Consider the following 26,316-nt stretch of genomic DNA (forward strand, 5'->3'; position numbering starts at 1 on the left):
CTTTGTGCGTGTGGTCTTTTCATTTTATTGTAAATGACCTTATTGGAGACATGCATGAGTGTCCAAACTGATTGTTTGTGCAGGAAATTAATTTGATGTGGTTGGTCCACCTTCTGCTTTTAATCTAGCTTTTATCACAAAGTGCCAGCTCTGGGCTCAAATATGTCTGCGGCGTGGCCCTCGGTGTCTTAGTCTGGCATGCTGATAGTGGAGCAGTCCTCATGAAATGTGCAGCAGGTTGGAACACCGTCTGCCTCCTCCCGTTTCAGGGGATACAGAGTGCAGGAAACCCAGTGGAGATGAAGGAGGGATGGGATGGAGCAGTGCGGAGAAGGGGATTTCCTCCGCTGATCTGTGCTCTGTATCTCCAACCTGCAGAGCCAGGGGAAATCATTTTTCAATCCTCCAGCGACCAGGCTTCCTCTCTAATTCACTCCTTTTTCTCTTGTGTGTTTATCTCGCTCCCTCTGTTACTCGTTTCCCATGTTGTGCTCTGCTGCACTGTTCACTTCTCCCTCTTCACCTGCTCGTTGCTAACAGGGATCAAATTTCACTGGAAGTCACGAGGGACTCATTTGAGACACACAATGAATACACGGTACTATTCAGCTGCCGCACACAAACTTTCACTTCCCTACAAACGTGATCATAAACCACAGCTGTGAGGTGAAGGAAGACAAGACGCCGAGGGCCCTTAAAGCGCCTCCACAGCGTCCCATCCCATCCTGCTGTTAATGGGGTGCCAGAAACTTGCCCCCCCCCCCCCCCTTACACACACACACACACACACAAGTCACGTCTCACTGGTCACCGCAACCGCAGAACTCGAGCTACCCTGACTCGACAAATTTCCAGACGTCCACAAGGGTGGGGTCGAGTGCTCTCTCCCTCCCTGCAGCAAGGGGACTATTTGCCACCTGGGATCTCCCCGAGGCAGCTGGCCGGCCCGGCTGGCTGGAGGCGGCTGCTTTCGCTGGTCCGGTAGACAGGGTATGAGCAGGCCTGCACCTCTTCAGCCGACGGACTTTTTATTCTGAGCGACAGGTTCCCCCTGGCCCCACCTCCTCTCTGAAGGCTTGGAACAGAGAGGCCACGACCTCTGAGCCTGAAATTCAAACTCCTCGTAAAAAGAAAGTTGGAGAGGGTGAAAACACCCATTCAGACACCCGTTTCTCTCTTCCCCTGCTCTGTTTAGCTAATGCCGGGTCAGCTGAGATGAACATTCCCACACAGTGTCGTTTACCTTTGTCTGTGGATCGGACACACCTACAGGGCCTGTCATGCTCCTGTAATGCAGATGGATGTGTCTTCCTTTCCCGTCGGCATCTGAACTTGTCCTCTGCTGTGGCTCATTCTAGATCAGCTGAAAGTTGATACGTATTGGATTATGGATGGAAAGATGTATATGTATATATTTTAATGGATATTTTATTCTCAGAGGAAAATAAATATATATTATTAGTAGTATTTCCTGGCCCGATTCTTGATTATCCAAAGCAATAAACAAAACCTTGTGTGCATAGACGTTTGACTATTGATTGATTTGATTCCTTAGCTCATCCCTTCAGCTGTGCCTCGAGAGATAGAACTGAAGCCACTGACACTGTGAAGTTTCACCGCTGTTTACTCTGCGCACGCTCCATCCATCCATAATAGCAGCCCCAATCAAGCCACATGCCGACGCTTTGCTTTATGATTTGTTTGTATGAACAATGATACAACAAATCTGGTGGACGCCTGCAGGAATGCAGCTTTGAAATGCTGGGATGAGGCGGTAATTACTGGAGATTTATCAGCGCCGTGTGTACACTTGTTGAGCTAATGTGGAAACGGGGTGCTGTGCAATCTGCTGTTTTGCTGCTCTCCGAGCTTCATTGTGCTCTCTCTCTCTCTCACAGGTGTGGCCTGGGGGCTTTAAAGTCAGAGTATTGGAAGAGAGGAGTTCCCACTTGAAAAGTGAAAACAAATTTAAATGTGGGAAGAAGCCCAAGAAAAGAGAGTCACCTTTTGGATAAAGAAAGGACAAATGGGCGACAGGGGCAGTGACCTGTGCCTCCAGAAGAGACCAGAGAAACGTTGGAGAGAATACAAAAATATACTCCGAGTCTCCTTCACATGACAGCACTCTTCTCTCTCCCCTCTGTCTCCCAAAAAGTGATTTCCAATGCTTCTCTGTGTTTTCTATGTGTAATACCTTTGCTTATATTGCTAAGTAGACTGCAGTCAACAGGAATTAAGAAGGGATTATATATAAAATAAAGAAATGACCTGTTTTGCAAGTATCTCTATAACCTACATTACAATCAATCCAGTCCAATACCTCGATAAAACTGTTAGTTGCAATTTCTGCTTCCCTCTCGGCCAGATCTCTCTTAAAAAAAGACATTTTAATGTCAATGACACTTATTTTACCTGCATAAATAAAGGGTATATGAAATTGATGTCGCCAAATATTTATTCCAGCTGTTACCTTGTAATCGGAATGATCTTTCTTGCTCAAAATGGCTTGAAATTATAGGTCAACAAGCCATTTGCGGTAGTTCAAATACATGCAATCACTTTTTGGCTTCGCACATCTGGTCCTGAATGTGAGTGGACCCAGCAGCTCGTCCCAAAAGGACGCGACTGCATGTTTGGTCAGCAAATGTTCTGGGTTCACTTGACACACCAGAAACATTTTGATATAAAAAAAAATATCGTCCTCGTAAATTCAGTTTTATACTGTTACATAGGAAATGAAAAATTCCATTAAAACCACAACAGTGGCCACGTTATGGCTTGCCAGACAGGAGGAGAAGGAGGAGGTCTGCAGTAATCCAGTGTGTGTTTGTGTTTGTGTTTGTATGGCCTGGAAATGTGTGTGTTTTGCTTGCATGGGGTTTAACTGTAGGTGTACAAACAGTGTCATGCTGTAATTCCCTTTAACAATACTGAACAAGTTCATCGCCATAGCTCACAATGATGGATGATGTGGACACACTCGTTAGACACACTTGGATTTGTCGTGCCCTCTGCTCAAACTGCCACCTGCTTGCGGCCTCATTTGAAGTGGTGCCTGGCTCTACCAAGGAGGGAAACTTACATAATTTGGCAGATAGAGATGATATGTGTGAAAACTGCTTCAGGCATATTGAAGGAATCAAACAAAGTTCAGTTTTGACATCTCTAAACACTTGTTTTGACATCTTTGATTCATCAGTAAGTCCCAAATATTCCAGAATTTTATGATCCTGGCGGGTCTACCTTTTCTCCTGTTGTTGCTGAGCTCATCTTTCTTATCTGATGGTACATTCCTGCATGTCAGGCACCTCAGCTGTGCGCTTTGTTGCCTTGTTGGTTGCTACTATTAATAGTACTTTGGCATAGACCAGGGAACCTCCCTGCATTTGTCTCTGCCTCAGCAGAGTGGGCCTGCAGAGGACAGCTATTTACCCAGTCTTTGTGCTCAGCGGGCCTCAGTGTTTGCCCTGCAGGGAGTGCCTCTGCTTGAGGGCCTTTTCGTGTGAATGTGGGTGGGTGGGTGGAGTGGGGTAACAGAGAAGAATGGGATAAACCCTATAGGATGGAGAAGGAGTGGGAAAGGTGCTTGATTTGGATTGCAGTGATCAGGGGTCTGGGGACTGTCACATGCCCATCCTTCAAATAACAAGCCCAGGCCAGGGTAGGACATTTAACATCTGAGGGCATGAGTGAGTGTGTGTACATAATGACGTCCCGTGGGTGCATGTGTGCATGGAAAGATGACAGAAGACTACAGAGGCACAAAGGGTCAGGGAAAGGACCCAACAAGGGATGCAGAAATAGTGCAGGGCCAAAGTCTTTTGGGCCGACCGTCATTTGGGGTCCCAAATGGATCACAACTCACCTATGCATGTCTCAGTGTGCGCATTCACGTGGGATATACTGAAATTCTCGACATTTATCAGTCCCGGTGTGTAAACAATGAAGGCCAAGAATCTTCCACTGGAACAGTTTTCTAGAAACGCTCCGTGTCCATCCCATATGACAGTCTCCCCCACTCTCCCTCCCTCCCTCCCTGCTCCCAGCGCAGGAACAAAAAGACATCTGAGCCATGCAGATGAGGAACAAAACTCAGAGCACTTTGTGCAGCCGCCACTGCGCTCCAGTTTCACAAAGTCTCTGACAGGGGGAGCGGCGCGCTGTTTTTACGCATAGCCTCCAGTCCAGCAGCCTATTGTAGACATTGTAAAGTAGCCGCGTAGTACATTTGTGGAGAGGACACAGCTCTGATAAATGGATACCTGAGTCCAGAGTAGAATAGCTTTTACCAAGAGAAAAAACAAGATATTCGCTTTTTGGAGACGCTGCGTAAATGCGTGACGCATGGACTTTTTTCTTTTTATTTTGACCGACAGAGGAGAGGTTTTCTCCGTTTTAACTTCAAATTTCAAATCAAATCAAATCAATCAAGCCAACAGATCCACAAAAAGAAGACAAAAGGGCTTTCCATGTGATTTTTTTAACCAAACCGTGACCGCACAGTCTATTCCCGGACGTTTTGTCGTAAAAGAGACGCAAATCGTGCTTTGAAAACTTATTTAGTCATTAACCATAAGAGCTGTTTGGAGACAAGACCGAACAGGTTACTAGAGGTAAGAAGCGGAGAGTCATGCCTGGAAAAACTGGCTTCTTTTCATTAAACGCTGGTTTGACGTGTCAGCGGAGACGTAGTACAAGAAGCAGATTGAGGGCAAACATTTCATGCACTTCTGACTGTTTGACCGACTCTCCTCGCTTTCTCTTTCTCCGTGTTGAATTGTTTGTGTCACCGCAAACAAACTCCCCGCTAATTAGATTTTATATAGGCAGTAACCTGCCAACACCAGTTAGCTGTAGAGTTTTATTTTCTTCGTCCTGGGTAGATGTAACCGCCTGCAAAATGTCTTTCTTGACAAGTCATTCGGTCTCGTATTTCAGACCAGAATATCGTTTCCTTTAGACAGCTTCAGATATTTTTGAGAGGGCTTGTAGAAACAAATATCTTGAAGTTTAAAAAATGTTGATTTTTTTTCATCACAAATAATACAGAGTAACAAAATAATGGTAACAAAAAGATGGGAAACTGCCCCATCCTTTGGTTATATTTAATTCATAGTTCAGTCAGACTTGAGAGCCATATAAAACACAATGAACTAACTTAACTCACTGGTTATTACTGTGTATTTACCATCCACTGTCTCTGTTCTTGTTCAGGGTGCTGAGGCTCTACAAGAAGGACTCCGGCCATAGAAAAAAAAGCATTTTTGGCCCCACATAAAGGAGGAGGAGGCGCTTCTTGCCTTGAAGCTGAGACGTTTTTAGATGGATTCTTTATGTCTGCTTCAGCACCGGAGCAGACGGTCTGCTCTGAACATTTGCAAGCCGTGACAGCACGTTACAAAACATGACGCATCGTAGCGTATGGATTGCCAAAAACATGAGCTGCTGCACCCAGCGCGGAAGAAGGAGAAGAAGAAGAAGCGGCTTCCCTGTCCTCTGCGGTGCGGAGCAGGACGCGCGCAGGACAGCTGGTAAGGCGCCATTCAGGGTCCGTGCAAAGTTGCTCGAGAAGTGATTTAAGACTTTGTCACAGCGGTTTAGAGTGATGGTGCTAATATCTTTATGCTTGCTGTAAAAGCAGACCGGGGCCTCTTGTCTTCGTGTTTGCTGTGACAACACTGAAATGATCGTTTGATGTTTGATTTGCTTTCACTTCAGCCGCTCTCAAACCTCCCCGCACGCACCTGCCAGCTGCTTTGGACTCCTCTGACTCTTAGGATCACTGTGACCTGGATTCAGAGCTGGGCTTCATTCACTGTTTATTGGGAGGGCATTAATGAAACGCAGTCTCGTAGGAGGGTAGTGGATGTGTTTGTTCCTGTGGTGTTTATAAAGTTAAGTTATATGAGTTATAGTCAGAAGTGTTTACAAGGTGCCAGAAGGGGAAGGGGGGCCTCGGAACTGCGGAAAAATATAAATCAAAGGTACTGTGGTTTTATAGGTGTGTGTGTATTCTCAAAGAGAGGACAGTGGCAGTCAGAAGTCCTCCAGTGTGATCCCTTCTGTGGTGGGCTGCAAATCTAAATATCAAAGTGCCGATTACACACATACAGAGAGAGAAACAGAGAGAGAGAGAGAGACTTACAGCTGCGTGTGTTCTCCTCCTTTCCAGAGGCTTTGAGGGGATCATGGCCAGATGAAGTCTTTAAGCTTCAGGTGTTGTGACATTCAGGGTATTTTGTGTTGATCACTCTGGCTTTACCGCTCTGTTACTGTTTGGGGATCTATTTCAACTTTAATCTGTATTCTTCTCGTTCCTTGCATTCAGACTTTCAGCATCCGGTGATTTCCCTCCTGAAATGTCAAGATTTGTCTGCTCAAAAACGTGATTATGGCTAACTGACTCACACATTTGTACATGAACTTTCATGCTTACACTCTGACTCAATGACCCTGTGACTCACACAGTCATATACATACAATGTCTCTCTCACACACACTCACACATGAGGCCCATTTGGAGGGAGGCAGGCCTCTGATGTTCAGAGCCACTGAGAGAGTCAGCAGTGTTTTCTCGATTTTTCTCGATGAATCTCTGTGTGTCCAGGCGCTTTGGCATCACCTGAGACTTGTCGCACGTCCCCAGCAGGCGTCGCCCGCTGAATTTCTGTAAAGGCTGTGAAAACTTGTCATGCCATTGAAGCGGCCTTGTTTTTACTTTACTCTGGATTGTTTCAAAATCTCCAGTTTGTTCTCAGGAGGAACCTGAGGGTATGGCCTCGGCTTCAGGCATCTCACACTCGCCCGTCACGCTGCCACAGCTTTCACTTCCTCCAGTCAAAGGTCATGGGGGTCAGTGGCCCCGCTGAGGGTCAGGTACAGCCGGCCGGCATGCTCTCTTTTCCAGCAGCCTGCTGATGTGTGGTCTGGCTTGTTTTAACTGGCATGTGGCTTTGCAAGAGTTAGCGTGCCGTTTGTTGGTGTTACGGTGTTAACTCTTTCTTAATCTGACGCCAGCCGGGGTCGCAGAGGAGCCACTTAAACACTTATAATCAAAACTAAAACACGAGTTAATTTAAATAAAAGCATCCTCGTTGATAGACTTGGATCCGCTGTGACACTATTTGTCTTCCCCTCTGGTTTTATTACTCACTAAGCCTTCATCCGCAGGGCCTGATACCTCAGTTATTACGTGGTGTGTTTAATTTAATATTCTGGGACATATTGAGGATAAAAACACTCATATCTTTTTTTTTCCTTTAAAGCAAGATTGCATCTCTCAGATTTGCCAAAAAAAACATAACCTCTGCTTCTGCTGACAATCAAGTGGAATGAAGTGAGGAAAACAGCAGAAGGTAGGGGGAACATTCAGTCACTTCTGGAGGTTTAAAAAAAGCAAAAAGTCCCACAAAGTTTGGAGCAGAGTTGTTTTACGGGGGGACTTTAAACAAAGTAACCATAAATCTTATAAACTGATCATATTGACAATTTTAACATCACACATCTGTCTCACCAGGCAAAACCTGTTAACTTTAAAGCAGATGAGAACTCGACAATTCAGTACAAATAAATAATATTTACTAAATATTGATCATTAGAACAGCATCCATCAGAGCACAGAGGTTATTCTGAACATCCTGCTTCTCATAGGTTCATTTTGTTTGAAAATAAATCTTTCATTACAGCATGTGTGCTTTAAATCGAGCTGCTCAGATTAGAACGACTGATAGAAAACTGAACTCTTGTTTAACCTTCAGAATGGCATCATGAGGATGACGTAACACTGTTTGTTATCAAATTAATGATCGAATTGGTGAAAATTAACAGAATGATAATATTAATAATTAATCAGTAAAGTTTACTCACCAAGCCACTGACCTATCAGATGATCCGAATTTTTTGTATGCCTTCAAGTCGAAGGTTAAAAAGTGTCTCCAAATAAGAACTCACGTTGTACGTCTGTCGTGGGAATTTAAAAAGAAACGTGATCGCAAAGTAATTAAAGTGTGACCAAATACCTTTTATGCCTAATCGTCTGATAATGTGTGGCTGTATATTTCCTGGATTAGTCATATTGACAACACGAGAGATTAAAAAGCAGATAAAGCCTTGTGCTTTTAAGAATAGAAAAGCTGATTTCCATCACAAACAGTGAAACCTACTCATTGTTCACTGAGCACATTAATCTGACTGACTTCAGATTAAAGCATATGATTCATTTCACAGCAATACTGATGCAGTGCAACATTCAAGCAATACACCAGACCACAATCTTTCCAGATTAATGGACACCCGTCAGTAAAAGATGGATGCGTGCTCTGCGCAGGGAGGCTTGTCTTCGTCTGCGCCTCTGCTTCGGTGTGTGTAACGTTACTCTGGCTGTTTTGTCCCAGCACTAATGGAGAGAGCGCAGGGAGAGAGATTGATTATGCAACGTGAGGTGCCACAGGGCAACTTCAATCTGGAAGTGCTTAGAGTACGCAGCGAACCACAGTGATTCCTTCAGGGCAAATTGAAGGAGGCATGATCTGACATAAAGGAATTTCAATTTGTTAGATGTATTCCTTCAGACAAATGCTTCCCATGCTACTTCTGTTTTCTGTGTCCCTGCTTTTGTAGCGCTGGACAATCTCGTGTAACTACACAGGGGGAATTACTCCTTTCTGTGATCTTGGATTGTTTTCTTGTTGTCGAGCACTTTGGCTTTTTTTTTAAGTTCAAACACTTTAAATTATTTAGAACAAAGCAAAAGTTAATATGTTTGGAGCCGCTGATGAAACATAAAGCTTAACCTTTGTGCTTATCGTAAAATCTTCCTCTTAAAACAACTTTTTCTCCGAATACTGAAGAATGTTAACTAGCCCAGCGCCATGTTTGTGTCTCTGAGAGCGCTTTTTTGATACAATAAGCTGTATTCTTCTGAAATTAGCAGGTCAGATTCATTAATCATAGCGTCTGAGGGCCGCTTTGAACTATCAGGCCAGGTCATTAGAGCCAGCCTGTCTGGGGTGGGAGAGGGTGACACGGAAACACTTTGGAGAGCGCTGGTTCAACCAGACCCAAGTCACACTAATAATGACCTGCGTGTGTGTGTGTGCGTGTGTGTGTGCGCGCGCACATGCGTGTGTATGTGTGAGAGAGAGAGAGAAAGAGAGGGAGTGTGTGTCACTTATAACCACTTCTCTGAGAGCTATTCTCAGGCACAGTGTGGGCTTAATTTGAAGAAATAACAACATGAGATTGGAACAAGAAAAGGTTGCAAGGGTGCAGGAGGGGGGGGGGGGGGGATTATGGGAGAAGAAATTTCAGTGTGGGTGTGTGCATTTGTGTGTGATTTGCACTGCCAGTTTTTCCTGGAAATATAAGCTTTACAGTGTTTTGGCGGGGGGGGGGGGAGTTTATGACAAATGCATGTGTGCGTGTGCATGTGTGTTTTCTATCTATTCCTGTCCATCCCTCTGTGTTCTCCCCCGCTGTCCTTTCTGCGGCCTTTTAAGCGCTGCCGTCCTCACAAACACCGGGAAGTGAAATCCTATCCTCCGATCATCGCTCCAGCATAGCTAAAATGTGTTCCCATTTAAGGTGAGGCTCAACCAACGGCTCTCTGTGTGGCTTCCTTTTAAAACCAACTTAATCAGGCAGGAATTTGGGTTATTAGGGTCAGGGACACTGGGAAGCAGCTTTAGTGAGAAGCAAAGTGAAGGGAAGCGAGACGGTGAGGACACAGATGTGTCGCATCAGCTGTTGCTGTCTTTAACTCATGGGAAAGCAGGCGGTGCGCAGAGAAAGGTGGTGTCCCGTCTAATTTACCTGATCGGGTCACGAGAAGCTTACAGGTCTGATGCATTGTGGGATTCTGTGTGGATAATTAGCGATAACTACACTATAGCTAAACTTTCCAGTGACCCTGCACACTTAATCTTGTCTAGAGGCGGTGGTACTAAATTCCAGCTGATGTGGAAAAATCTAGAAGGTTTATATGCTCATTATACCGGAAACCTACTGAAAGCTTGTGTTTTTCTAGCTCTCCTGCTAATTTTAGCAAGGTATTCGCCACTTTAACATCTAAAATTTAGCAACAGATACAAGCAGTGTCAAACACAAGCTATCAGAAAAAATCACATAGATTTTGAATTACTCTATTATTGATTATTTTGGGCTGACTGGGAAACCAGTTGTGTGAACGACAAAGCAGTTGCCCCGATACTCAACAGATTTGGAGAAACATTAGCATTGATTCAGTTGTGTTTGTGTCCTGCAAAGTTAGCAACTAGAGGGTGAATTCATTGAAACAGTTTCTTCTAAAGTAGCAGACATTTCCTTCAGATGATGAGAACAAAACTGAACTAAAGTAAGAGTGAATGCTGGACATGTTCCCGCCACTTGCAAATGAAAAGCTTTATTGAGTGCAGTTAGCTTAAAAAAGCTAAAATAACCTCTCTGTTGCTTAGCTGAACTATCGAGCCTTCAGATCATTTTCTGAAGGTTTGTCACTGCGAATGAACCCTTTACACATCACATGCTGACGTCTGATCCCTTTTCACTACAAAAATATTGAGTAGTGTAGGATGTGACAACATTCGCCATAATTCATAGACTGGGACATGTGCAGCAGCAGATGATAATGGATCAAAACCTCATATCTCAGAGCCTTTTTGCAGCACATACAGATATCTGCAAACACTGATGATACATAATAAAATTATTGGGGTTTTTTTTGTTGTTGTTGTTTTTTTTCCTAACACCTCAGTAGGTATTACTATACTTCTGGCTCTTGGAGGCTTTAAACCAGTTTAAAAAATCAATGTGCTTTTTTCCCTCATAATGAAATGTAACTGACAGATTTATGCAAACATACAATCAACAGAAACATCAAACGCCCATTGTATGACGAATTTCTCAAAGAAGGTGTAATTAGTAAGGTCCATATAAGGCATGCAAGACATGTAAAAACAAATGGAAGAGTCTGATTTGCATTTCTGAAATTTCACACCGCTGCAATGTGGTCACTTTACATTTTTACTTGCTTAGTCATACAATACGTCTGATAATTTCCTCTCCGTTGGCTCTGTTACAGCCTCAGCTTTCTGCTTCATTGAGAACATGTTTCCATTCGTGGAGTCAGGTGGCTTTGGCCATTCAAACGACGACAGCGTTCTCTCTCTCTCTCTCTAACTCAGTTGCAATAAAGCCATCAGGGCTGCCGCTCAAGGTGAGCGCGCTGGTCATGGATGACACTTTTATGACCCGCAGAAAAATGCATTTTACCGTGCTTGTTGTGACCCAATGATCCCAGCACTTTGACAGTCTGCCATAACTCTTTCTGGCAACCTGACCCTAAATGTGTGAGGGCGTTAATCTAGAACTGTTCCACTTCAAACACATTGCTCCCCATGAAAAGTGCTTCATCCCACTTATCCCACCAAGAAACCATTAAACACTTTTTTTTCCTCTGGAGTTTCCTCGCCTCAGAGAAAGCTGCAGGGTCAGTGAAGTAAATCACTTATCACTCAGGTTTACTATTAGGCAGCCAATAAGTTTAACTCCAATAGGTATGTCTAATGAGGTCCAGGTTGTGGTGTTTAACTGCTCGAGTAAAGCATTTTCTTTTCCGTTCTTTACTTTTCGATCCAGATTAAAGCTCATTCTAGCAGTATCTCTTAAGTTCATGTGGCAAATATGTAAGCAAACAGCTGCCTGTTTACACATAATGTGATAAGACTTCTGTCCACGTGATGAATGTAGGAAGCAGGCCTATCAACTATCAAAGAAAATTACTGGTGGACTGAAATTAGAAACTGTCTATAGCAGCCGATTGGTCGCTGGGGCTGCAGAAATCATACATACACCAAAGGCTACTCTTTTTAAGTATATCAAATCATTTCATTAAATAACAATAGACTCTAAACCGTCCATTTTCTTCTGTTTGTCCAGCTCAGGGTTGCAGAGAGCTGGAACCTATGTAATGCAGAGTACACCCTGGTACAGGTTGCCCGTCTGCTGAAGGGCTACCACGGAGAGACAAACATTCACACTCGCAGTCACACATGCAGCCAATTTAGAATCATAAATTAACCCAAAAGATGCTGGAGGAAGCAGGCACAGGGAGAACATACAAACTCCAACCTGCAGATTCAAACCCAGGATCTTCTAGCTGTGAAGTGGCGGTGCTAAACCACTGTGCCGCCCATATCTGAAAGCTGTTACCTGTGTGAAAGACTGTCAGACACCTACGGCCTCAGATGTTGTCGCTCAGTTATAAAGATGAAGACATGTGGTGAGGTCATACGGATTCACTCCTCACCATCCTCTTCCAGGCACTGCGGTGTCCACACCTCTGATTATCCCGGCCTCCTCTGTGTGGCCTCAAGTATGTGTGCGTGTGTGGGAACTGTGAAAATTTAACAAAAATAGTTCGTGTTTCTGTGGCAGGGAAAGGATTACAAGAAAAGACCAACAGGCGGAGAGACTGTACGTGCACACATGTGTGTGTTTCGGGGGGACCTATCTGAACCGAGGCATGGGACCTGCTATCTGTTTCTCATTTTAGCGCCGTTCTGTGGTTTTCCAGCAGTGACAGGCCAAGGAGTGGAAACTGGCACTAACGAGCAATTACATCCTGCCTGCCTGCCAGGGATTATGGGATTACAGGCTGACCGGGCTTCAGTCTGCGCTCCCTTTCTGCACTCTCATTTTGTCATTCCCTTGCCTTCCTTGTGTTCGCGCTTATCTTTGCTTTCAGACCTCTCCCATTCAGTGGTTCAATTATCTTTTTCTCATTTTTCTTTCCCCTGGAAAGTAACCCATTGTCTATTTTTAATTCTCCTTACTCGTTTGTTCATTATTATCTCATTCTCCTTATCGCTCCTCCTCCTCTTCCTCCTCCTCCTAGCCTTTTCTCCTTTTGACTTCATGGCCCCCTCACATAGTTTAAACATGCTGTCGTTAACCGCTGAAGAGTGAAATTGGTTTAGTCGTAAAGGGGAAGAAAGGACACTTATCAAGAGCAAAATACATTTAATGTGCGTGAACTTTTAATAAGAAGGGTGAAAATGAGAAACAAAGGGTAGAGGGTGAGAGTCAGGAGAATGGCACGTTAATGTCTGAGTTTAAGCCGTAGCCCCAAATTACAAATTTGTCCCAGAAGACACAAGTTTTTACTGTTTAACGCCCTGGAGTGTTTTGTTTTGTGCAGATTAATGAAAAAAAAAACCCTGAAAATCCTGTCAACAGCATGTTACAAGCAAGATTAAAGTAAAGTTCACGCTGGTTAGATGCATATATCTGTGGAGCTTTGGGGCACAAGCTGATATTATGCTACCTTTTCGAGGGGACCTCCCCAGATTTCTTGGTGTCTGGTAGTGATCAGGCGGCTCTCCTGGTGTTCAGCCTCTTTCTCCTCTTACAGGTGTCTTTTATTGAGCCAGCGGTGATTTACTGTACTCTTGTTTTTCTCCTCGCTCCTGCAATCAGGCACCGTGGTAGTGACAGGTTAAAGCTGGAGGTCAGAACATTTTACCGGCGTTCACACAGCAGAAGAGAGAGCGACTCTAATAGGAAGTTATTATCGGCGTTTGGGTTTTGTGGGGAGACTAAACACCAGAGAGCTTGGAGCTTTTTTCTTTCTTCACAATAGTGAGAGGTTTATGGAGGCTCTGTGAGTAACGCTCAGGTCTGTAATAGTATACAGTGAACCCACAGATCACTGATCAGAAAAACATCTTGGTGAGTAATAGACGGGAAATCAATGTAATATTTATACGGCCTTACAAATGTACAGTATAGCTGCAGAAAAGTTCAGGGAAAAAAAGAGTGTTTGAGACAAATGTGTGACAGATGTGTGAGGTATGTCACTAATGAGGCCGATTATGACTCAGCAAGTAGAACAGCAGATTCTGCACAATATGTTTAAATGAGGATGAAGGAGGGCCTAAATGATTCTTTGGGTTTTATTATCTTATAATATATATTATATTAACTTTTATCTTTCAGACAGAAAAGTGAAATCTAAAGAGAGACATTTTACTGACTAAGCTTATACAGTTGCTTTTTTTAAAAACAAAATTTAGATGCTGTGTTCCCCTAAATGAATCCCATATTGCACTCTTATATAATAGAAAAGCATGTTTCTGTGTTGCATCACTTTTGTGGTTTGTATGTTTTGATGCTCGTAAGATGAAGGCCCAAATTATCCCAAATTATTCCCTGCTTCAGTTCAGCATGCATTCTGTCCAGTTAACTGATGTTAGTTTTACACTTGGGTCCTCTTTTCTAGAAGCTGGTGTCTTTTCTTATATCTTAAATAAATATTCCCAGAACACAGTCCGCATCCACCCTGTGCAAGCACTTAAACACCATTTGGAGTAGCTATGCACTCCAGTCCTGTAAGCTCCGCGAGTATTAACTGGCTCTGTCTTCATGGGTTGCTCTCGCTTTTGGAGAGGTTGCCCACTTAACTAACTGTGAACAACAACCGCACCGCCGAGGAGCAACAACGTAAATGGAAGGTGACAAGAACTCTTTGCTGCAGACATGCAGGCTGATGGACAAACCAAAGCCTTTAATCAGCCAAACAAGGAAGAAACATATGCTTAGCTGTCTAAACACACACACACATATACTGTATATATCAGCAAGCTTGTGTCAGTCTGCAGCTCTTCAGGACCTTCAGTGGTGTGCTCTTTTTTATTTCCCCCTCTCTCCACCCCTCAACTCCTCCACCCATCTCTGAAAAGCCTGGAGGCGTCGGGCTGTAAACAGCTCCACAGAGCCGGCGTGAAATGAACCAGCAGACAGGCCCATGTAGACTCCCAGCTCATTGATCTAAAAAGGGCTAAACACTCCCAGCTGTGGCATTAGGGGTTGAGAATGGCACCTCTCCAGAGACTCGGTGAGGATCTGCAGCCCCGTGTCCCACTTCACACTGCTGTTAGTTTCTAAATCAGCTCAGAGACAGTCGGAGATACAGAGCCCAGGAGTTGGAACGCTTTGGCTTTATGTCGCAGCGGCGGCGTCTGTTTTTCTGGCTGAGTTACGATCAGTTTGTCTCTCAATGTCCTCTTGTTCCCTCGCCCAACCCTCAGTGTGTGTAACCTCACTTTGCCTGGACTGGATCACCACAGCTGGAACAAGCAGGATTGCATAAATGCACCAACAGGTCTTATCAGGACCTGTGATCCATAACCTTTTGTCAGTCTTCCATCTCACTGCACAGACAGAACTTCTTTGTGACTGTTAAATAAACATGGTGCGCTGCATATCGGCGAGATCTATAGAGACGTGAACGGTACACGCTGGAATACGCTACAGTGGGCGTGCAGTGTTGCTGTATGTAGTTCAGTGCCAAAGTTACACAAAGCCTCTCAGAGATGATAGATGTGGTTTCAAAGATGTTGGAGGTAATTGTGGGCAGAGTGCTGTTTCAGAAAAAAACATGTTCGTGTCACATTTAAACAAGTCAAGCATACATCGCTGAAGTAATTCATTTATTAGCAGGCAAGCGGGGAAATTTCATTTACAAATAGTCACAAAGCGAAAAAATGAATTTAAGCAGAAATACAAAAGAGACAAAGAAGGCAAAGACTAAATGAAAGTGAAAAGTGAAAGTTTGGTCTTTAGGCTTTTAAATAAAAATCCCTGATTTGGCATCTTGTAGACTAAGCATCACCTGATTATCTCATGCTTTTAACCTTAATTACCTCATGTTTTAACCTTGATTACATCATATTTTTTAACATTGATTACCTCATGTTTTTAACCCAGATTACATCACATTTCTAACCCCAATTACCTCATGTTTTTAACACTAGCCTTGGAATATACAGAAATCTCGATCCAACCTCAATATTAATTGAAATGTAATCAAAAATCAATCATACCTGCATTTTTTTATGCTAATTAACCTCCTAGGACCTGTGGACATCACATTTTGGGTTATTTAGACTAAAATACTCAATTTGTCTCTACATGGGCCTGATATCCACTCACGAGGACATTATACTGCTACTGTTCTATCAAAATTTTAAACAAATATCCTCATATGTGGCGCTTATTTTTCTTAAAAACAAAAATAAGGTTAAAAAAAATCTGGTAATTCTTTGTTTTTACATTCATCAGGTCCCAATAAGCCCAAATATCAAAGAGAAATTAAAAATTCATGTCGTGGAAGAGTTCGGGTCTTAGGAGGTTAATATAGTTCCTTGTTTTTCCATTCATCATCATTTATCTAATGTGGACAAAATGTTCCTGAAATTTGAACATAAACAATTCCTTGATAAATGGGCACCTGCTGACGAAGATCCTGTAATATGATCAAACGCTCCAGAATGGCTACTAATGGACCTTGTGATTACACAGTGTTGTTGATGGCTGTTTCTGAGATCAAGGATGAACACTCAATCTCAATCAACGCTCACGATATATTTGGGTTCTGGTCTAATATTTGGACAAAGAAATTGATTCCAAGATGCTCCACTGGACTTTCAGAGTGGCAGCTGAGGTGTGTATATATATATATATATTTTATAGTTCATACATGCATGTTCCCAGTCCAAACACCAGCTAATCAAATTATTCACTTAACCTGTGAACTGGTTACCTTTAAAGCTTCCAAGCAGTGTGAGCCACTGTTTTGGTGTCCGGCTGCCTTTGTTGAGCATTTTAAAGATGTTTTTCTTAAGTACTAAAGCAATATAAAGAAGAAACACCTACAACTTTGTGATAGTCTGATCTTCTTTGAGTTCCCCTTTTGGGAGGCCACAGTTTAACCTGATGACCTCATGTTGCAGGCGCTCCGCAGCCAGCACAATCCTCCACACAGCACGTACTATATATAAACATCTGCATCCGTGACACTTCTTATCACCTGTCCTGCATCTCTGTGGTTTTTGTCTGGGACCTCCGTGAAGTGCTCTTGCCATGCCTGGTTCCCCCTGCTTGTACCTCTGCCACAGGAATAACCCTAAAGAATGCCTTTGACAAGTAAATTGCAGATACTGGCTTTTGTTGCCGGACTGGGGTTGTTTGCATGGATGTATGAACAGACAAGCCAACACTAGCCACAGTAACTGGCAGCATACACTAGTCTCTTACTGAAGCAGCAACCAAAACATTGTCCTCATGTACTGAGGACGTGATTTATGTGACATGTCGGCTTGCTCAGGGGCCCATGGGCCTGTTTTCTTTTACAGTATCTGGACAATTGTGAATGTATACACACCATATCGCCCGCATGTTGTCCCTTTAGTTTATGTTATCCTTTTCAAAGGAGTTCTAGGAGGAGGAAAGTTGAAGCCTTGTTCTTGTTCTTAAATTCCTCTGTCCCTCTCTTTCTTTCCAGGTGGGACCAGATGGAGGATTCGGAGGGCGGATAGACAAGACGTTACTTCTGCAAAGGGCAAGGTTTGTCTGCAGCAAGCACACTCATACTTACCTCTCCTCCAACTTCTGCCTGTTTTTCTCTTCACCTCCTTTCTGTTCTCCATCTTTTTCAAACTCACTTAAATGAAATCCTCCTCTGTACATATAAGCTCACCTTATAAGTTTTCAGTTTGACTGTGCAGACCACTATAAACCAGAGGAAGAGTTATGTGTGTGTATAAATTGTTAATGAAATCCATCCCCACCAGACTCAGAAATGAGCTTTTCATGAAGCCCTGTCAGCACCGAAGCTTTCGGTGCTAAATGATAAGCCAGCGGACGGAGCTTGATCCAAGGCGGAAATAAAGCACAGTTATTTGACTTAAATATCACTGAAGATGAAACAGGCTTGAGACAAAGCTGCCGCTGCAGCTCTTTTGAGGGGCTTATTAAAAACCTGTGTGTTTTAGAAGCTCTTCTGAGTAGAATCTTATTATCTTTATCAGTTTTATATCTGTAAAGCTCCCCGTCAGCTGAGTTTTGTGGTTAGGCAAATTATTCCTCTGGTGTTAACTGATATTTGTTTGTAATTACACTTCTCTGAAAACTCGCTGCCTTAGAAACCTTAGAACTACTCTACTTACCTTAATATGTCTTAATATGTCTTATACAATCTACATTAAAGAACTGTTATAGATAGATAGATAGATAGATAGATAGATAGATAGATAGATAGATAGATAGATAGATAGATAGATAGATAGATAGATAGATAGATAGATAGATAGATAGATAGATAGATAGATAGATAGATAGATAGATAGATAGATAGATAGATAGATAGATAGATAGATAGATAGATAGATAGATAGATGGATGCATGCCAACCAGCTCAATATTTCTTAGTGCAGGAGGAAGAGAGCTCCAGAGCCGAGGAGCAGAGCGACTGAAGGCTCTGTTCCCCATAGTGATAAGGTGTGAGGGTGGAACAGTAAGATGAATAGCAGATGATGATCTGAGAAGGCGGGAAGCAGTGGTGATATGGAGCAGGTCACACAAATATGAAGGAGCAGATTTATGGATACACTTGTATGTAAGAAGTAAGATTTTAAAATTTATCCTGGCTTCTACAGGCAACCAGTGAAGCTGCTGAAGAACTGGAGTAATATGAGCTAGTTATGACCCGAGCTGCAGAATTTTGAAGAAGTTGGAGTTTATGAAGGGACCTTTTAGGGAGACCAAATAGGACGGAAATTACAGTAATCAATACGGGACGTAATAAGACTATGGAAAAGGATGGTAGCAGCATGGGAAGTGAGGAAGGGACGGAGTCGGTTAATATTACGTAAGTGGAAGTAAGCAGACCGGGTTATGTAATTAATGTGAGACTGGAATGAAAGCGTATTATCAAGTATGACACCCAAACTCTTAACCTGAGGGGAGGGAAGGGTAGGAGAATTTTCAATGTTAATGGAAAAGCTGTGGGATTTGGTTAAGATAGATGGTGTACAGCCTACACATCTAAATTATACAGTGTTTTGATCCTTTTTTAAAAAAAAAATCACCACTCACACTGTTTCTGAAGTTTTGCGTGACCTGATGTTGACACGGTTTAAACCAGGGGTGGGGAAACTCCAGCTCTCAATGGCCAGTGTCCTGCAGGTTTTAGATGTGTCCTTGATCCAACACAGCTGATTTAAATGGCTTCATTACCTCTTCAACATTTCTTGAAGTTCTCCAGAGGCCTGGTAATGAACTAGTCGTTTGATTCAGGTGTGTTGACCCAGGGTGAGATCTAAAACCCGCAGGAGTTCTCCACACCTGGTTTAAACATTTCCACGGTAACAGCGGCTTCCACAAGCAGAGATGTCACTTTTATGATTGTGGATAGAGTAGTTCTTTTCCACGCCATCACCATTAAAAATGTTTTTTGTTGAAATAAGGTTGATAAAACAGATTCGTGGTTTACAGGAGCACAGTCATTGTTTCGGTCTGCTTTGGATAGTCTCAACATTCTGGCTCAAAATCCCTATGGAGAATGTGTGGGACGTTTACTTTCAGAGGTACTGAGGGTACTGACAATTAGAGCCGAATTGTCTGTAAGTTGATATTATTATCAATCTATTGGTATCGGTATTTATATTGACTGACAAATGAAAATTAAACTGTAAATAACAGCTGGAAGAAGAACCTTCAACCATGTTATGAGGGTTCACCTTGCATAGTTTGTCCACCAGAGGGCACATTTTCCCTGCAAACACAACAACCAGCTGACCAGAGCGGAGGACTTTATTAACTATACATAACACATTTTAGGGAAATCTTTTTATGTGTTTGAAAGAGAATATATATCAAATAAGAACCAGCTGACATACTCTGTCTTCTTAGGTGCTGCTGTGGGTGCTCATTGCTTTGCTGCCTCTGGTGGAAGGAGCTCATATGAAAGGTGGTGCTGGTGTGGGATCAGACTCAGGCCACACTGTGGGCCTGCTGGGAAACCAGGAGGAGAGACAGCTTCCTGTGACGCTGCCTGAAATGGTGGAGGATAAGGAACAGAAAGAAGACAGTGACCCTTACTCTACTTGGCACCCTCTTTATGGTACTGAAGCTCTTTGGAAAGTGTTTTTGAGTGACTGATAACGCTAAAAAGCTCTCTCTATATATACATGTGCAGTCCATTTACTATATAAGTCATAGCACATAAGCTTTACTGAGCAGTACTAGAATGGAAAGATGGTTGAGAGAAGTCTGAGCCTGCTTTGTGTCTCAGGCCTTACAATACACTTACACGTGAAGTCATTTTATATTAAAATGCAGACGTGAGATTGTAGATTACTTAAGAAATATACCCCACTGCTCATAATTCTGTAAACTGGTGTTCACTCCCAGCCTACCATTTCCTTTCTTTCCTTCTCTTTCAGACCCTTTTGTAATGGATGAGGTGGATGACCATCCCAGCAGTCGCTGGGTAGGACGATCACCACGCTCCTCTGATCCCACAGAACCTCAGCCCAAGGGATCATCGAAGAAAAAGAAGAAGAAGAAAGAAAAGGAAGAAGAGACAGAAACAAGGAACAGAAAGGGTAAGGGGAGAAACGGACACCCGAAGCAGAGCAGCAGGCACTGCCGTGTGGAGAAGAAAGAGATGAGGGTTCGGGATCTAGGACTGGGATTTGATTCGGATGAAATCGTCCTTTTTAAGTTCTGTGTAGGCTCCTGCCAGGCCGAAAGAACAAACTATGACCTAGCACTGAAAGCACTGCTGGAGAATGGCTCGCTGCCTCGACGCACCGCCCGCAAGGTCAGCAGCCACCCCTGCTGCCGCCCCGACCGCTACGAGCCAGTATCGTTCATGGATGCCAAGACCACGTGGAGAACCATCCAATCGCTCTCTGCCGCCAGCTGCATGTGCATGGGCTGAATGATGAGTACAAACAGATAAGTGCCCAGGATGGATAAAGCTGAAGAGCCTCTGGCTGGATAGTGTGTGTGTCTGTGTGTGTGTGAGGCCCCGTGTTTAGGATTTGGCCATATGGGGGCACTGTCTCACACAGAAACAGAAAAGAAGAAGAAAAAGAGGCCACTTGTTTGCCTCCCTGATACATTTCCTGCTGAGAAGGAAGTGGGCTGGCCGCAGCTGGACATTAAGGGCCAAGGTCAAAATCAAGAGACTGAGGGGGAGGTCATTAGGGAAGCCCAGTCTGGATACTGTTCCCTCATTAAAGGGTGAATTCTTTTTAACTGAATAACCGGTAATTAATGCAGGATACTAAAGCCTGGTTATTATACACAGAGACCTTCTTCATGTGTTTGATTTCATTTGGGCGAGACCTGAAGGCTGAAGCTCAAGCGATGTAAAGAAAATTTACAGTTAAAGGACGCTTTGTTTCCATTCAGACCATTCATGCTCGGTGAGAACAGGTGTTTCCACAAGATTCGTTCTCTTCCCGCACACAGACAGGGACATTACATTGTGTCTTCTCTATGTTCAGGTGAACTCAGCCAGATGGATGCCATGCATCTTCATGTATTACTGTATAAAAGTAAAGTATATTTATTTTGGATAAATTATTATTTATTTATTATGGCTTCATATGAGAGCTGTTTTTATGAACTCTATTGTAGATAATATCTATTTATTGCCAAGATTCACTTTTCATGTCGACAGTTACTTGTGCTCGCATACAGTACATTTTTTTTCTTTTCCAGATGCTGATTTTCACACTTACCCAGCACAGAAAGTCAAACTTTGGCTAAACAGTTTCTTCTAGGCAGAAGTAGATTGGATTTCTAAAATCTGGTTATTGATATTTTTTTCTATTGAGCAAAACAATATCCAAGAGGTCAAATTCTTATTTACTTTTCATCCCAGACTAACAGATATTGGGCAAAAATGGACCAACATTGAAACAATGTGGAAGAACTGATAAATATTGAATTTTGTTTACTTTGAGAGCATCTAACATAATTGAGTCTGGTGAGATATCTGTGTTTGTGGTCACCTTTGTGCTGGAAATAGTCATTTAAACTTTAATACATACTGCATTGTATGTACAGTGTGTAGTGAAGAGGATCAATTATGGTTTTCCTTTGCTGTTACATTGGTGGATGCTCTGTTTTAAACACTAAATACTGAGGTTATTGTATGAACAACTAATCCTTGTGAGCCAAACACTCAACTTCAGACAGTTTCTCGATGTGTCTTCAGAATAACCCCAGCCTTGATGACTGACATCAGCCTTTGACCAAGTAACATACTTACCAGTGGCCATGTTTTGTGTCCTATCAGTCCCAGCAATTTTGTGCTGACTAAATGCTCTAAGATATGAACTGAAAGTTATGTTTTACAATGCAATAACTTTGTTTGATTTTTTTTTTACCAGCTATCAGTTAAATTGTTACCGACCCAGAATTTTAGAACTCGTGCATCCCTAATCTAGACGACAAGACCTTGAAGGTGATTTTTAGTTCTCATTCATACTCTCACTATGTCGCTCTGTCCTTATTATTATTATTATTATTGTTATTATGATGATTATAAAGCTTCCTTTATTTTTGTATGTTATTATCCTCTAAGGGAATAAAGTTTTTTTTATAATATACATCATGTTAGTACACCTATTATTCAGACTATTCTGTCCAGTTATCTGTGCAACAGTTACTGGTGTGAACTAACACCACAACTTAATTTGCCGATGAATTATCCTGTAGCGCCACCTGCTGGACTAGAATCTAAAGCGAACTGCAATGCTCGTTTTGACGCGAGAGGAACTTGCTGTCCTGCCACCTGTCTGCTGCCAGCTGGTGATGTCTGCTAAAACTTATTGTTCTTTATTGAGCAGAACAGGCAAAACCGGTGATTTCGCTGCCTTTATTTATCTGCACAGACCAAATAACACATCCAGTAAGCACCTGAGCTCACACAGGTGAGGGGAACAGTGTTTTTTTCTTCTTCTTTATTTTAAAATAAGATTTGATCACATTTGCTTTTTACAACAGCAGTTATTAAAACACGAAAGACATTCGTGGTCCTCCATACCTGCATCATGAAGCACTGTTACATGGCACTGAGCGAGTTGGCAGCATGTAGAAAAAATAAATAACTAAATAAATTACACCGCCCCCCGTAAAAGAAATGTAGTCCAACAACACATGTAAGGGCGTCGCATATTTAAAGAGTTTTAAACCCATGAAATGACAATGACACGCACTTTATTTGTACCCACGGGGTATGAATATTTAAATTTCCAAGTTTGGAAATTTCTTTTATTACGGTAAAAAAAATCTACCACATACTGTTCTGGCTAAACTTTTTTTTTTTAAGGTTAAGCAGCATGAAGAAGTAAATGTTTGGTCTCTGTGATTCTTTGGAACTGACGTGGTTCTTCAGTTCACAATCTACTGTTGAACTGCTGCGCTGGATCACGTGGATCAAACCTGAAGCACTTTGCTAGTTTTCAGCTCACGTTAAATCATATGAAAACTGTTACCTGCTGTTAATGGTGACGTGCTGATTACTGCTGCAGTTGTTACTGGATATTATTTTACACGATGTGACACTTGGCGGTTTAAACCGATCAAACGTGATTAAGTCACAGTTCGGAGACCTTCCCCGGTTTGGCCGAGGTGCTTGAAAACTGCTGTCGGGAGTTCGTGAACTTCACTCAGAGACACTTCGCAGACTCACAGGAGCTCGGTGTGCTGAACGTGCAGGTAACGATGTCCATTCTCCTTATGTGCGCAGGAAGCAGCGGCGTTACGCTGCGCCCTGGAGATGCCTTGGCTGCCTCCTGTTTGGAGTTACCCTCCACCTCGTCATCACAGCCAAGGGTCGCGGTCGATTCGACGCTGAACGGGTGAAAGCTGACACGGGCCGTGTCGTACTCCCACGCTTGTCTCAGGGCAAAGTCTGTAAAAGATTTATTCTGGATGAGTCCGTGATGGTCCCGGTCGTTTCTGTAGCTGGATGTGCGTATGGAAGCGTAACTGGTATCGTTGCTGTTTAAAGACTGTGGAGAGTTTTGACCCTCTGCCCAGCCGATGTTGTCGCCGCCTCCATCCCTGACCCTGTTAACTGTTCTCTTTAGCTTCTCGCAGCCCTTCAATAGCAGGTTTTTGCGACACAATATGTACACCCAGGGGTCTAATATGGGATTGAACGAGGCGAAGCGGACTGCCAACAGGTCGCTGCGATAGTCGGGCTTCATCCCAGCAGAAATGTAAGATGGGCCATATAGTTGGTTAACAAAGATTCGCACCTGTGAGACAAAAGCATGACAGAAGATATCTGAGTTATGATATCAAATAAAGCTAAGACCAGTAACTGAATGTGCACTGGGTGCAGACATAAGAGAACAAATAGAAACAAATAGTCTGTTGCCCTTACCACTAATGGGATAGAGCAGACCAGGAATACGATGGTCATCAAGATCATAAGCCAGAACATTTGGATCTCTGCCGCAGAAGTGACCGAAGGCAGCCGAGGGAAGCGTCGACGGGAGCACCCCTGCTCACACAGCTCAGTCCTGACTATTCCTGTCCTCTGGTTCATGCCCACCAACGTCCTGCACACCGCCAAGTTACACAAAACAGTCACTGCGATCAACATAATCATCACGCCGCCGTACAGAAACGAGTAGCAAGCTCCCAGCGGATCCATTGCTCTCCAGTCGAGAAAGCACCAAGTCCCGGGGATTTGGCTAACGTGCTGTCCGAATCCAAAACTGGGCATAATACACAGCACGATGTTCGCCAGGTAGGTGACCAGGAGCGCAAACCGCGCCATGGTTCGGTCTATGTGCTGGGAGTAAAAGTACGCGTGATTTATGGCCAAGTATCGCTCCACAGCCATAGCGCACAATATAGACATGCCGGCGGAGCCGAAGAAAAGCATGGAAAAGGAAAAGAAGTGGCAGAGCAGCGCTCCCCCTGGCCACCGGCTAGACACGTACGTGGCGATTACCACCGGGCTCGTGAAGCACGTCCCCAACAGGTCCGTGATGGCCATACCGCAGACCAGCGTGTAGAAAGTGGTTTCCTTCTGTTCTTTTTTGGAGACACACAGCACCACTATGGCGATGAGGTTTCCTAGGACGCCCACGGCGAACATGGTGGCTGAAGTGATCAGAGACTTGTACTCGAGCCGAAGCGCAGGGAAAGCGCTCTGGTTAAGCGAGAGAAGCTGTGACGGCTCAGAAACGTTTGTGTCCAGTTCTTCAAACGCGGCAGTGTGGTTGATCATTATTAAACAAAACAAAAAAGCAGTAACAATGCACGAAGATTAAAGCACGAAGGACTTTCAGTGACCTTCAGAAAAGTCGCTCTGAAAAAAACAAAATGCTTCTCCAAAAAAATGAAGAGGAAAAAAAATCACATTGCGTGGAATCTTGTGCTCATAAACGCATAAAGCACACAGCAGTGAAACGTATGTTGTGTTCCAGCACTGTGTTCGGATCCCGGCATAACCACAACAGGTGTGCCTGTTTTTGTTTTACACCACTCGGATTTGCTGGTATTTAAGCTCTGTGCTGATGTCAGGACAGTGACGTGCGGGCTGGAAGCGCGCAGGTTTCCGAGGATCTCATGTCTCAAAGTACAATCATGCGTCTTTTCCCCGATGGCCTTATTAACCCCGCAAGTAAAACTCCATTAGTCTCAGCTCACTAAAGCCGCCAGGCAAATGACAATAGCTGGTATCGTTTAGTGATTAAACTCCTTTTGTCTAATTTTTGGACGGACTTACAAAGTGTACGCCATAATAACCGCATTAAATAGGCTACATTTATATATCTCTACAGCCACGTAGAGCAAAAGGTTAATCTGTTTTTAATAACTTATTTTACCTGAAATTTTTAAATAATGATCACAAATTTTCATAATAAAAATACAAGCTCTCACTGATTCTCACCGATTTCATAAGGAGGCTTTCTGAGATTCACATCATGTGAGAATGCTCTGGATTACGGCTCACTGACGTGCAGTTTGCAACAGTATCCTCTTTATATGGTCCACATATAAAGGTGGAGATCAGCAAAAACTAAACTTCAGCACCAAGGTCAGCGCCTCCCCAGCAACTGGCACCACTCCCCACCAAAGTCAACCTTCAGCAGGCTATTGGTTATTGGTGGCTGTCCGATTGAGATGCAATCGATGACCTTCCAAAGAGAAACGGATTTTGTTTGCTTGTTGCTATTTTGTTTTGTTTTTTGTAGTTTGAAGACAGCTACCATTCCTTCACAAACTATAAAAATACACCCACCTCTTTCATATCTTTTTTTTTTTGTGTAATCTGATGTCAAAATCGAGCACGGTGCTATCAAATGAAATCCACACATTCCAGCGAAAAGGGCAATCAATCAAACGAGCATGGAGGTGCACATGTCTCTGTTGAAGAGGACTCGAGGGAACAAGCTGTCCATGTTGCTGTTAGCTAAATTGATGGCTCTACAGCCACTAATG

At 43.3% G+C, this 26,316-nt stretch overlaps 2 protein-coding genes across 2 annotated transcripts; one reads left to right on the forward strand and one right to left on the reverse strand.

Annotated features, from left to right (window-relative positions):
• Positions 1-4,154: 4,154 nt before the first annotated feature.
• Positions 4,155-22,460, forward strand: LOC113011337 (uncharacterized). The gene is made up of 5 exons (XM_026150824.2): positions 4,155-4,613; positions 5,215-5,531; positions 17,339-17,400; positions 19,747-19,957; positions 20,280-22,460. The coding sequence occupies exons 2-5, from the start codon at positions 5,405-5,407 to the stop codon at positions 20,777-20,779; spliced, it is 900 nt and encodes a 299-aa protein (XP_026006609.1). The 5' UTR covers positions 4,155-4,613; positions 5,215-5,404; the 3' UTR covers positions 20,780-22,460.
• A 255-nt stretch (positions 22,461-22,715) lies between these two features.
• ptger4c (prostaglandin E receptor 4 (subtype EP4) c) lies at positions 22,716-26,099 on the reverse strand. The gene is made up of 2 exons (XM_026149859.2): positions 24,245-26,099; positions 22,716-24,116 (listed from the first exon to the last, which is right to left on the reverse strand). Exons 1-2 carry the CDS (start codon positions 25,097-25,099, stop codon positions 23,523-23,525), a joined length of 1,449 nt encoding a protein of 482 aa, XP_026005644.1. The 5' UTR covers positions 25,100-26,099; the 3' UTR covers positions 22,716-23,522.
• Between the last annotated feature and the right edge of the window lie 217 nt (positions 26,100-26,316).

The sequence above is a fragment of the Astatotilapia calliptera genome, chromosome 18, assembly GCF_964374335.1.
Source record: "Astatotilapia calliptera chromosome 18, fAstCal68.1, whole genome shotgun sequence".
Lineage (NCBI taxonomy): Eukaryota > Metazoa > Chordata > Actinopteri > Cichliformes > Cichlidae > Astatotilapia > Astatotilapia calliptera.

What these genes read in the sequence shown, in the direction of transcription:
- LOC113011337 (XM_026150824.2), top strand. Translation starts at nt 5,405, where the DNA reads ATGACGCATCGTAGCGTATGGATTGCCAAAAACATGAGCTGCTGCACC. An exon ending in GGACGCGCGCAGGACAGCTG is followed by an intron (nt 5,532 to 17,338) that starts GTAAGGCGCCAT and finishes CTTTCTTTCCAG; the next exon opens with GTGGGACCAGATGGAGGATT. An exon ending in TACTTGGCACCCTCTTTATG is followed by an intron (nt 19,958 to 20,279) that starts GTACTGAAGCTC and finishes CTTCTCTTTCAG; the next exon opens with ACCCTTTTGTAATGGATGAG.
- ptger4c (XM_026149859.2), bottom strand. Translation starts at nt 25,099, where the DNA reads ATGATCAACCACACTGCCGCGTTTGAAGAACTGGACACAAACGTTTCT. An exon ending in TCTGCTCTATCCCATTAGTG is followed by an intron (nt 24,117 to 24,244) that starts GTAAGGGCAACA and finishes TTTGTCTCACAG; the next exon opens with GTGCGAATCTTTGTTAACCA.